This window comes from Ahaetulla prasina, chromosome 13 (assembly GCF_028640845.1).
Source record: "Ahaetulla prasina isolate Xishuangbanna chromosome 13, ASM2864084v1, whole genome shotgun sequence".
Classification (NCBI taxonomy): domain Eukaryota; kingdom Metazoa; phylum Chordata; class Lepidosauria; order Squamata; family Colubridae; genus Ahaetulla; species Ahaetulla prasina.
In genome coordinates this window covers 11910104-11923283 of record NC_080551.1, presented here as the reverse complement: position 1 = coordinate 11923283, position 13180 = coordinate 11910104, and the positions used below count along the sequence as shown (strand labels likewise).

At 41.9% G+C, this 13180-nt stretch overlaps 1 protein-coding gene across 1 annotated transcript in view; it reads right to left on the bottom strand.

Moving 5' to 3' along the window:
* The window catches only part of AGBL1 (AGBL carboxypeptidase 1), a 471358-nt gene that overhangs the window by 339420 nt on the left and 118758 nt on the right, over positions 1–13180 (bottom strand). The window contains exons 16-17 of the mRNA XM_058156548.1: positions 10645–10792; positions 7105–7258 (exon numbers count right to left, since the gene is read on the bottom strand). Coding sequence (XP_058012531.1) covers positions 7105–7258; positions 10645–10792 — 302 coding nt within the window. The remainder of the gene's footprint in view (positions 1–7104; positions 7259–10644; positions 10793–13180) is intronic.

Sequence of the window (13180 nt, the reverse complement as noted above, 5' to 3'; positions counted from 1 at the left end):
AAGAATAGTGGATAGTAGAAAAGGAATTAAAGCATTCATTTGTTGATTTAAGGGAATGGTATTATTAGTAGAAACTGTATGTTAAGAAGTAAATTAGAAGAAGTATACAGATTACTGTAAAATGGAATAATTAAGATATAAATTGAAATGCTAGGAAATGAGAAAAACAATTAATTGATGTGGGAATAAGACATTAGGAAAGAAAATAAGAGGTGGAAGGTTAATTTAGTTATAATGTTTTAAGATAAAAATGGTATAAGTTGAAATACACTGTTAATAATTAAAAAATGTGATGGGGATTCTGAGAAATATATTCAATAAATGGAGAAAAATTCGGGATTGCCTGGATACCATAGCAGAAAATATTGAAGAATGCTAATGAAGCTTTAGTGGTCAAGCAGATAAAAAAAATCAAGTTTCCTCAGACAGGGAGGTTGCCAAATTCCAGCAGAGCACTTGCAAATACTGCAGGATTAAAATTCATGGTTCCGGGGGTGGGGGTGTTTCTCTTTCAAATTTAGAAAGGCTGAATCTATGTGCACCAAGGTGTTGTTGTTGTTTTTCCCTAACAGGATTCATTTTGAAAACTCCCAGCCCAGGCAAGGATGAGGGGTCAAATGGGGAACTAGCCTTGAGTTCTTGCAAAGCCACAAGAGGTATAAGTCTGACAACCCCCCCAGACACACACAAAGCATCAAGGTCCATGAAACCATATCTGTTTGCTCCAAGGGAAAGCAAACAGTCTGTGGAGATTCTTTTAATATAGGGAGAAATCAGTAAAGTAGCTGATTTGAACCTTTCACAAGTGAATCTAATTGCTTGTACCTAAGAGAGAGAGAGAGAGGGAGGGAAGAGGGAGGGAGAGAGAGAGAGGGAGTTATAGAAATATCAGGGGTGAAATGCTACCAGTTTGCACTGGTTCGGGCAAACTAGTAGCGGCAGCAGGTGGTTCAGAGAACCGGTAGCGAGAACAGCGTGAGGTTGCGCCCACCCGCCCGAACTTCCCGGTTAAATCCAGGAAGTAACCTGTTTTTTACCCTCTGCGCATGCGCAGAAGGCTTTGTGCCTGCGCAGGGCGTCCAAAATCGCACATGATACACACGTACAAGCGGAGTAAGCACATGCACACAGCATACACACTTCTGAACAGGTAGGGAAGGTAAGAAGATTTCACCCCTGACAAATATACATACATGAAAAGGTGCACAGAAGCCTTTGGCACCACCAGTAGCCTTTATGAAAAGCAGATGAGTTACCTCACAGTTTAAAACTCAACAGGCTAGTCAGTAACCATTCAATTTTTTTTTTCCTAACGTGATCATTAAGTGTTTGGCTCAGTGACAGTTTAATTTCTCCCATCGGTGCAGTTTCTATAAGATGCAACCTGAGCACAATGCATAATAAAGCCTTACACTTTTCATAGCAAAATAGTTCTGGGTAGGATCTCTGTTTTCATTTATAAGCAAGAGCCCCCTCACAGACCTTTGCTTGACTTCCAGGTCCCAAAATGGGTCATTGGGGAGAGGGGCACAAGATAATGGATACGGAATGGAATGACCAAATTGACTTTCTGGGAAGTCGGCACAAGAACATTGGCGAGACCAAGCTCAATTAATTCTAAGATGGCTCTTCTTCTTTTTCTAGAAACACAATGACATTTTAATAAGCAGGCTCAGGTAGCTTGTGAGAATTGATCCGTATCTCTAGAATTAGAAAAGGGCTGAGGCACTGGGATATATAAAACATACACTTCTTAATAGGTTTGTTCATAAGAGTCGAACATTAGAGTGGCTTGTTTCTCCTCTTGGCCATGTTCTGTTGGTGATAAGGAATAAGCAATTATTGCAGAAGCTACGTAGAACAATAGGCAAACTCAAGCAGTTCGGAAATGGATGTTTTAAGCCACCAGGACACATATGGCAGGTCCAACCTGGGACATCTAGCAAAAGAGCCCAAACAGCTTGGTCTGTATACCACTTGTTGTGGCCCGCCGGCAGCCAGCGGAGTTGGCAGCGGATTCAGACAGTGAGGAGGTTGGAACGAGGAACTTGGGCCAGTCCTGGGGGCTGGGGAAAGTTCAGACGAGGGCTCTGTGTCGGAGGCAGAGAGGGAGTTAGACAGCAGCAAGGCAGAGGAACAGCTGGAACCCGTTCCCAGTGTGCGCATGCGCAGAGCTGCCAGAAGACAAGAACAACTCAGAAAGCATGGTCGACTCGGGAATAAAACCACACCTTGGAGGTGATTGGCCCCTCCCATAGGAAACAAAAGAGGAGCGAATGGGAAGGGGGCTTTTGCAGGAAACAATTCATTCGTTCCATGACTCTGAGAGACTCTGTGCCAAGTTTTGCCTTGTACTGCGGTTGGAAACAAGTTACGTGGCAGCTTACAGAACGAGATAAGGTGTGTTGGGAAATATTTCTTTTGAAAAACTGTTTGGACAAGCCTTGCTGACTGTGAATGGACGCAATTCCCAGCCGTGTAAATAAAAGAGGTTTTGCTGGGATCAATTCCTGCTTCCTGCTTGTTAAGGAAGCCTGGATCAGAACACCACTGGAGAAGCCCCAATTGATCTACTGTATGTCTTGCTGAGCCAAAGGTGCTCTCCCAAAAGGCAGCTTGGTTTTTTTCCTCGGGGTTTTTTTTTTTCCCCTTGAAAATGTTTCACTTTTCATTCAAGAAGCTTTTTGGATGAGAAGTGAAACGTCTTCAAGGAAAAACAAAGTCTTGTTGCCTTTTGGAAAAGCACCTTTGGGACAACCTTGACCTGGGTGATTGAGAATCTCTATAGTCTCAAGTCTTGATGAACTGCAATACCAGCTTCAGAATGTCCTGAAAGTATAGTTAGTATAGGTAAGCTGAGATAGGCAGGTCTTTCTTCAACCAGGCATACTTTAGACAGTTCAAACAGGTATTAGGAAAAAAATCATACTTTGATTCTCCCAGACCATAGAGGGTAGCAAGTTAGACAGAGTTGATTGAGGGACCTCAGGCTTAGTTATTAACACTGAGAAACTCATAAGCCAGAGGTAATTTTCCATTAGCTTCTGAAACTCAGATCCAGTGGTGAAATCCAATTTTTTTTTTACTACCGGTTCTGTGGGCGTGTCTTGGTGAGCGTGGTTTTGGCTTGGTGGGCGTGGCAGGGGAAGGATACTGAAACATCCCCATTCCTCCCCATTCCTGGGAGAAGGATATTGCAAAATCTCCATTCCCACTCCACTCTGGGGCCAGCCAGAGGTGGTATTTGCCAGTTCTCCAAACTGCTCAAAATTTCCGCTACCTGTTCTCCGAATTGCTCAAAATTTCTGCTACCTGTTCTCCGAATTGCTCAAAATTTCCGCTACCAGTTCTCCAGAACCTGTCAGAACCTGCTGGGTTTCACCCCTGCTCAGATCTTATACCTTTATTGAAATTTCTTGTCCTCTGAGATCACCTTCTGACTTGTTGTCTGGGAAATGTTTTGTTTGGCCTATCTGAATGCTCTCTCTGAACTTGATTTATTTATCCATTTAGAAGTTACTTATCCTCTTTATAAGTCTGGGCAGTTTACAAGATACAATGGAAAAAACCCATTAAAAATAATGTCATTCCGTGAGGACCCAGATTGTTGGGGGCAATAAGTTGACTTTGTATATAAATATACAAATAGGATGAAGACTATTGCTAACATAGTGTAAGCCGCCCTGAGTCTTCGGAGAAGGGCAGGATATAAATGCAAATTTTAAAAAATGTAGTTTACATTGGCACTAGGCTACTCCCCATATGTTTGTATCTTTCCAGACCATTCTTATCACTATCATACTGTATTCCACCACAGTTTCTTGTGTTGCCTTTTATTCTTTAAACTTTTCACTTCCTCCTATTTGGGTGAGAAATGACAGCAATAAACTGGAGGGCAGACCTTGGAAACCATATTGCTTATCCAATAACCTCTCAGCTACCTTCTTCTCCCATAGGTGGTACAGGATGTTGTCTCATATATTGAAATAAAATGTGAGGGACAGTTCAGTTAGTTTGTGTACACAAGAGACATCACTTTCACCTTCATCCCAGGAAGAAAAATTCATTCTCTTTCTTTCTCTTTCTTTCTTTCTTTCTTTCTTTCTTTCTTTCTTTCTTTCTTTCTTTCTTTCTCTCTCTCTCTCTCTCTCTCTCTCTCTCTTTCTTTCTTAAATAAATGTGTAGAGCTGCGGTGGCACAGTAGTTAGAATACGGTACTGTAAGCTACTTCTGCTGATTGTCAGCTGCCTGCAATTTGGCAGTTCCAATCTCACCACGCTCAAGGTTCACTCAGCCTTCCATCCTTCCGAGGTCGATAAAATGAGGACTCAGATTGTTGGGGGCAATAAGCTGACTCGGTAAGCTGCTCAGAGAGTAAAAGCACTGTGAAGCAGTATATAAGTCTAAGTGCTATGGCTATTTTCTTTCCTTCCTTCCTTCCTTCCTTCCTTCCTTCCTTCCTTCCTTCCTTCCTTCCTTCCTTCCTTCCTTCCTTCCTTCCTTCCTTCCCTCCCCCCTCCCCTCCTCTCCCTCCCTCCCTCCCTCCCTCCCTCCTTTTTTCCTTTCTTCCTTCCTTCCTTCCTTCCTTCCTTCCTTCCTTCCTTCCTTCCTTCCTTTCTTTCTTCAGGGGTGCAGTGGTTATAATGCAATATTGCAGGCTAACTGCCTACTGTCAGCAGTTCTAAACTGACTGGCTTAAGGTTGACTCAGCCTTCCATCCTTCTGAGGTGGGTAAAATGAGGACCCAGATTGTTGGGGAAAATATGCTGACTCTGTAAACCACTTAGAGAGGGCTGCAAAACACTGTGAAGCAGTATATAATTCAAAGTGCTATTGCTATTGCTATCTCTGCCAACTTCACACATAGGCGACTCCATGATAGTTGCTGAGACTTTTTTGAGTCTAATCATACAATAGAAGTCAGATATGCATTGGTAGTAATGCCATATGGGATCCAGAACACCACTTCTTGTCTGCACCTCAAAACCCCAGCATCAACAAAGCAATCCATTTATAAAAGTTGAACGATTAAATTATTTCCAGCTTGGTTATCTATAAACATTGCGTATCTATGCAAAGAATTCTCTAAGGAAGCAGCATCAGGCTGAGTTCACATATCACGTTAAACCAGGGTGTTCAACATGATTTACTGAATAAACCTTAATTGGCTAAATTTGCACAGCATGCTAAAGCATGAATCAGGGCTATAAGCCAAAATAGCTGGGTTCATAGTTTACGTGAAATCCAAATCATATTTTAACACGATGAGTGAATTCAAGCTTATCTCTAAAATAAAATATGAAAGGATGTAATCCCAGGGGGGAAAAAAAGAATCACATCATTCATTCACATCATTCATTAGGAGCTGAAAGGGTTGACGATTCACCAATAATAATAATAAAAACAGAATTGCTAACAGCACCTCTACTTTTCCTGTTCATGGCCAGATATCAGCTGGTGTCCACATGGGCAATTGTCAAGTAGCAAAGGCTAATCTGAAAACATTTTCTCTCCTTCTTCTATCAACAAGACCTTTCCACCCACCTCTATTGCATTTTTGCAAATCTGAGCTGCATTTATCATTTCGAAACATACAAAAGAAACCTTTCATAACAATTTCCTTGTTCTGTAAATTAGAGAACATCTATAAAGTCAAAGGAAATAAATCAAAGGTTCCAAAAGCTGTAATTCTCCGTGGTGCTTCAATGAAACAAAAATGTAGATAATTCTTTCTGAAGCTACCGTGTTTGAAAGTATCTTCTTCTCCCCCCACCCCCCAATATTTAATAAAAACTATTTTAAAATGTAGATAACTATTAAACCTTGCTCCAATGCAAGTGTCGTGTCCCACTCCTCCGCTGACGGCCGGGTCAGGGAAATCCGAATCAGGCTTGCCTCTGCAGCTCTGCCCAAAGTCCTAGCAAAGTCCTCAGGGCAGGCAGGAGACCAGAAAGTGACTTCAGCAAGATATGTTTAGACTTTGCCTGACTCAGAGAATGCCAGAAAGCAGGTCCTTTATATAGGCCATGGGGTGTGGCTCCATGACTCAGCACTTATCCAGGCCTGCCCCTCCCTTCCTTCTGTTGCCTCCGCCTATCCAATCTTCTGATGCGAGGGTCACTCCAATCAGCAGCTGTTGGAAATAAACTTTCCTCAGGCTCACATGCTGTGGAGGAGGGGGAGGGGTCTAGCTGCTCCGTTTGCCTGGGCATGGAGCCAGGGCTGGGGCCGGGGGATGCTCCCTCCTCTGCAGCCTGCTTGGGCATGGAGCCAGGGCTGGGGCCGGGAGATGCCCCCTCCTCAGCCTGTCTGGGCATGGAGCCAGGGCTGGGGCCGGGAGGACATTCTTCAGCGTTCGGAAGCAGATAAGCAGACCCCGGCTGCGGTGAGAGCGGGCAAGACACAACAGCAAGTCTGAACATGGCACGGTCTTTTTTTGTCCCATATTGCCCAATGAAAATTTAAAAAATTGTCTGTATCCTTGCAACAAAGTTATGCATACCTTACATTGAATTACATTTCGCTATATAGTGGCAGCTGCTGAACGGACGTTCGTTCCTGAAGTAACTGTCTTTCATACCGATCTTTCACACTAGGAGGTGAACCAACAACTTATTTGATAGTTAGTGTTTAGCCACCATTGTTTAACTGTTGAATAAAATGGAACCACATAGTGGGGCTAAGTCACAAACCACAATAGCTAGGTTCTCACAGCACCCTGAACGGCAATCAATCCAGATAACTCTCTCATGGAACGTATGAATCGGATCCTGAATCCAGGATCTCTCGAAGATGAACTTTTCTCAACAGCAACGAAAATGGATGAGCTGTGGCGACCCAGCTCATGGTGTTGTAAATGTTGTACCTTGATGAACGTATCTTTTCTTTTATGTACACTGAGAGCATATGCACCAAGACAAATTCCTTGTGTGTCCAATCACACTTGGCCAATAAAAAATTCTATTCTATTCTGTTCTATTCTATTCTATTCTATTCTATTCTATTCTATTCTATTCTAACTGGATGCTATTTATGCCATTCAGCTGTATGTTGCTCGAGATCTAGAGACGGTGGAGTAAGAACCAAATGGAAGATGTGACTTACGGAACTGCTCCAGGTCTTTCCTGCTTTCTGATTCAGGCATGGCAGTGACAGTAAGCAGAGGGCATGCATTTCCTGCTAGAGTGTGGCAAAGGGTCTGCCTCTTGAAGAAGACTTTCTTTGGATTCCTGGTTTGCTCCAAGATGTCAAGGTGAGACTGCAAAAATGGAAACACAAACATGTAATAGTTTACAAAATGCCCCTGCTGGGAGAAACCATCTAGTCCAACACCTTGTAGAGCAGGGGTCTCCAACCTTGGCAACTTTAAGCCTGGAGGACTTCAACTCCCAGAGTTCTCAGCTGGGAGAAACCATCTAGTCCAACACCTTGTAGAGCAGGGGTCTCCAACCTTGGTAACTTTAAGCCTGGAGGACTTCAATTCCCAGAATTCCTCAGCCAGCTTTGCTGGCTGGGGAATTCTGGGAGTTGAAGTCCTCCAGGCTTAAAGTTGCCAAGGTTGGAGACCCTTGTTGTAAAGTATAGATATATAACTGGAAGTCTCAGATCCATAGGCAGACTTCTCATTGAGATCAGAGCTAATGGAGGACAACCTCTCTCTCTCTCCTTCCCTCCCTTCGCCCTCTCTCTCATTTGTTAACAATTTCATTTTAATATTAGAAGAATTGGAAGCAGGAAAATAAGCTTAAATAATGGGAACATGCCATAAACAATTATTCAAACTATTTTCTTATTTAAAGGTCTCCTGACTGCTTGCTGATGAATCATGGAGTGCAGCTACAGTAGGAAACCAAATGTGAAGGTCTTTTGCTTAGAAATGATGTGATATCATTTAATGCCGCATTTAATTTAATATAATGCCTCATTCCTCCCTTTGAGGGATCAGCGTCCTCAGATAGTCAAGTTACCTAAATTGGGTTTTCACTACTAGTGTGCCTTAACCTTGCACAGAGGTTGAACTACAACTGCCCAACTCTTCTAAGTAGACTGCTACCACCATAGTAGACATGCTTCAATTGTACTATCCACACTTCAGGATTACAAACAGGTTGGCAAGCCAAGTGGCAGCTGAGCATCAGAAGCTGCAGAAAGAAAGACAACATCTAATCTGAGGGGATCTTGGTGCTCCTGCTTGAACGGTGGGCTGGACTAGAAGACCTCCAAGGTCCCTTCCAGTTCATTCATTCATTCTATTCTACATTCTATTCTATTCTCTCTGGGCTTTGTTGCTTCCTTGCAGATATTTCATTATCCAAACTAGTTAACATCATTAGAGGAATCACTTCTTGTTAGCATTGATGATGTCACCTAGTTTAGGTCAGGAAACATCTGCCAAGAAAACAACCAAGCTCAGAGAACACCAAGGACTTCTCGTTTCAACCCTGGGCTACAAATATTCTTCTTTATTTGGTAACATAGACTCCATATCTCTCGTCACCCAATCTTCAGCAGATTCCCCTGAAAAGAAGCAAAACCAATGACAGTTGAACAACCTGCACACTGTATCACAATGTGAGGATTGTGATCATAGCCATTTCACTTACCTCTAGTGTCCTCTCCCTGCCCTAAAACCCAGGCTGAGAGTCACTTAAACTACCTATTCACCCTAGCTGCAGGAGTGGAAAGATAAATGATTTGTTATTAGTTCTGTTCCTTCGGGTCATCCTCTGGTTCTGCTTCTGATTTTCTCACGGTACACCTCCTGACCCTGTCCAAATTGCAAAGCAGGCTGTAGAGGAAATATTTTTGCATTTAGGAAATCTTTGGGCTCAGTCCCTGCCATCTTCAATATGAAAAAAATCAGGGGAAAACAACAACAACAAATCTGTCTGAAATACTTGATATTACCGGTCATAGTCAAAAAATATTGGATTAGACTGAACCGAAGGTCTGTCCTTCTGCATTATTGTTGTTGTTGTTGTTGTTGTTTTGAATGAAAAGATGGAAGTTTTTCAGCTCGCATGGCCTAGGAAGGATGTCCCAGCAGTTATTCGAAGTTATCATCTTGAAGAAAACACAGTTGGTTCTGACTCAAAAAAATGGTATGATTCAATGCCAGTCTTTCATGCGGCTTCTTCTCAGGGTGCTGTAAACATGTCTGCAGTTATTAAATGCATATTAGATTGTGAAGAGTTTCCAAGTCGGTTTCCATATGGAATTTTATTGCCTTGCCAAATGCCTATTGCAGGTAATTGAGTTCCTGGGTTGCAAAACCACTTAGAATTCATTACCGCTCTGAAGACAAAAAAGGGGGAAGATGCACCCATGTCACCTACACACACACACACACACACACACACACACACACACACACACACACACACACTTGTCCAAACAGAGGCTGAAAAAGAAAACTGAGTGATGCACACATGTGAAATTTGTTTTTCTTTTGTGGTGGGTGGGAATCCTGCAGTCTGTAAAAAAATATATATTATTTTTTACTCGATTTTTAAAAAAAAGCTTTGCAGGGGTAATAAAAATCTGTGAGTTATTTAAGTGACCCGGGTCAAAGTTATCTCTACAGAGATATCCACTGAAATTATGATTCAGGCAATGTCAGGAAATGAATGTTTCTCTGTATCTCAGTACAGCAGAAACTGAATCTGGTATTTATTGGAAGCATAATCTAAAATTAAGCTAAAGCTCCTCCTAACTTCAGAAGCATTTCTTTCCTTTTTTAAAAAAGCAAAAACTCCTTTTGTTGTTAATTTTTGAAGCAGTGTTTGCACAACAGGCCCTCTTTCTCTTCTCTTTCTTTTAACTCTTTCTCATCCACTGATATACCCATATAGCCAAATCTTGCTAGATAGATAGATAGATAGATAGATAGATAGATAGATAGATAGATAGATAGATAGATAGATAGATAGACAGACAGACAGAAAGAAAGAAAGAAAGAAAGAAAGAAAGAAAGAAAGAAAGAAAGAAAGAAAGAAAGAAAGAAAGAAAGAAAGAAAGAAAGAAAGAAAGAAAGATATAGAATTTAGACATAGATATGTAGATATAGAGTTTAGGGAGGTAGGGATAGATAGATGGATAGAGATAGATAGATAGATAGATAGATAGATAGATAGATAGATAGATAGATAGATAGATAGATAGATAGATAGATAGATAGATAGATGAGAGAGAGAGAGAGAGAGAGAGAGAGAGAGAGAGAGATAAATAGCTATAGAGATAGATAGATAGATAGATAGATAGATAGATAGATAGATAGATAGATAGATAGATAGATAATACTGTGCTTCCCTGAAAATAAGACCCTGTCTTATATTTTTTGAACCCTGCAATAAGCGCTTGGCCTTATTGATCTATAGGTAGAAAGCAAAACACAGAGAAGGTCTATAGCAGGCCACTTAAATATGGTTGCCCACAAAACTATATAGAAGTACTCATGAGGTTACTAACAATTTAACTCAACTCAAGAGAGGCTTAACCTTCCAATTACAGGCTAGTTAGAACCCAGCTACTACGCAGTCCATAGCCATGCATTACATACAAATTGCCATATGCTTGTTAACCATCGGTTTTGGCCAACTGTGTCACACAAATCCTTCCCTTCAAACTCTAGAACAGCAGCATTACCATCATGGTAGAGTAGGTGTATGGATAATGGTAGGCCAGATAGCAAACATCTTCCTGGTGAGGGAAAACGAGGCTGAAGGTGAGAGTATAGCATGACTTCGTACGAGGACTTCCTGCCTCTGCTGGGGCACAGTTTCGGTAGTGGTTTCTGAACGGAAAAGGAAGAGAAAAAAACACTACTAAGTGGCTTTCCTGCCTGCCTTCAAAACCAAGAAGGTACGATTTTAAAAAGTGGGGTAGAGTGAACAAGCTTTGGAGGATAACATAGGAAACGTTCTGTGGAGATTCTGAGACATCCAGGTCATGGTTGTCCCAAAGGTGCTTTTCAAAAGGCAACTGGACTTTCTTTGTTGCTTTTGTCCTTGAAGATGTTTTATTTCTCACCCAAGAAGCTTCTTCATTCCGAGCTGAAGAAGCTTCTTGGATGAGAAGAAAAAATGTCTTCAAGGAAAAAAAGGAAAGTCCAGTTGCCTTTTGTCAAGTACTGTTTTTTCAGAGTATAAGACACACCAGAGTATAAGACACACCTTAGCTTTTGGGGAGGAAAATAAGAAAAAAGCTGATTGGCTGGTGGTTTGGCCTCCTGGAATACCCCCAATCAACTGTTCCCTGAGGTGAAGTTTAGCAACAGGTTTGTTGGTTGTGAGCTCTGTGCCTTGCCTTGCCTTTTTTTTTTTTTTGCTTTTTTTTTCTACCTCTGAAAGCCTCCAAAACAGAACTTCAGAAAAAAAGCCTCTGAAGCTCTGTTTGGGGGCTTTTTTTCTGAAGCTCTGTTTGGGGGCTTTTTTTCTGAAGCTTAGTTTCTGCTGCTTTTTTCAGCCTCTGAAACCTCCATTTGAGAATCTGGGTGGGGCTACATACACAGGAGTATAAGACGCACCCAGATTTTTACCCTCCTTTTGGGGGGGGGGAAAGGTACATCTTATACTCCGAAAAATACAATACCTTTGGGATATCGAAAAAGTTCATTCTTGTTATTCTTCCGGTAAGGTGACAAAGCGATAAAATTACCTCAGGTGGTGCAGAATGGTGAAGATCTGACCACACTTATCCATCGTAGACTACATGATAACGTGGGATTGGTGGGAAGGGAATATCCCCTCATGCCCTCTACCCATTGAGTCAAATTCTACTTTCAAGACTTCCTTATACTGGATTGAGGCAGACACAGGCAAAGAAAAGCAAAGGAGTTTAGCCATGGTTGAGACCCGTGTCTAAAGCATGCAGAGAAATTCAGTCCATGGGGCCCCTGGAATTTAATTTCTCTCTTCCACATTGTGTCCCTCAGTGCTTTGGGGATCATTCTAAGCCACAAACTGGAGGGGTTCCCCTCAGGAAAAGCTTCAATGTATCCTTTCCTAAATCCATCCTTTAGATTTGTGCCCTTGTAGGAGGTCAATAAGATTGGGGAGTTTTCATGATCCTATTTTTTATGACGTGTAGGAACAGTAGCATTCTGGTGGTAACTATTCAGTGTCTCTACAAATCCCTGGGACACTCAGTTTTGAGACTGTCTATCAGCCTTTAACAATTTGGGGTGGGCATTCTGTAACATTCTGTATGGACCAGGGGTGGGCTCCTGGGGGTTCGGCAGGGTTCAGGCAATCCTCTAGCCAAGGGCTGCCAGGGTTCGGCGAACCCCCACATGCCACCCCAAGCGGCCAACTAGGCCATGCCCACCATGGCTACGCCCACTCAGTAACGGGGCAGCGAACCGTTACTGGGTGGGTGTAGAACCCATTGCTAAAGGATCTGAAGCCCACCCCTGGTATGTATAGGACTGAATATCTAGAATAATATGGAGTTAATATATCATATATATATAATGGCTATCGTCTTTTCCAGGCCCAGCAGCCAGACACCATCTCCCTGAAATTTTTTAAAATTATTTTTCTCCAAAACACCTGATTTATCTTAGCCATGTATTCTTCAGCGCCATGATCATTTACCTTGGCAGATAGCATTTCACCCCCAATCATTGCTCTAAAATGGGACCTGGTAAAGTTTCTGAAGGACACAGTAGATTCTATAAGGAACTGAAGTTGATGAGACAGGACACCCGACTCTCATATTAGACAGAATTGTTTGTAACACAAGTGATAGGTGGACAATTGCTTCAATGCTATGGAAAAAGTAATCCAGAGCAAAGTGACTTGAAAACGTGGTAGAACTGAACCTTGAAACCCAGCAAAGTTATATGACAGGTTTCTTGTGAGTTGTTATAGGCAGAACTCAATTCATATGTAGGACTTCCTAATTCCGGGCAATAAAATTACTCATTACACTTCCTAATAAAGATTTGATTTGATAATTAACTTTTTGATAACTTCTTGAGAAAGTCAGAGTTGGAAGAGAAGGGATTTCATCACCAATAAAATTGGTGTCAAATGACTCCTCAAGTCAGATTCAAAAGGGGGAATTAAAATATGTCAAATATTTCAGAGGGGGATGCAGTAGCTCAGTGGATAAGACGCTGAGCTTGTCGATTGAAAAGTCCACAGTTCAGCAGTTCGAAACCCTAGTGCTAGACAAGTAA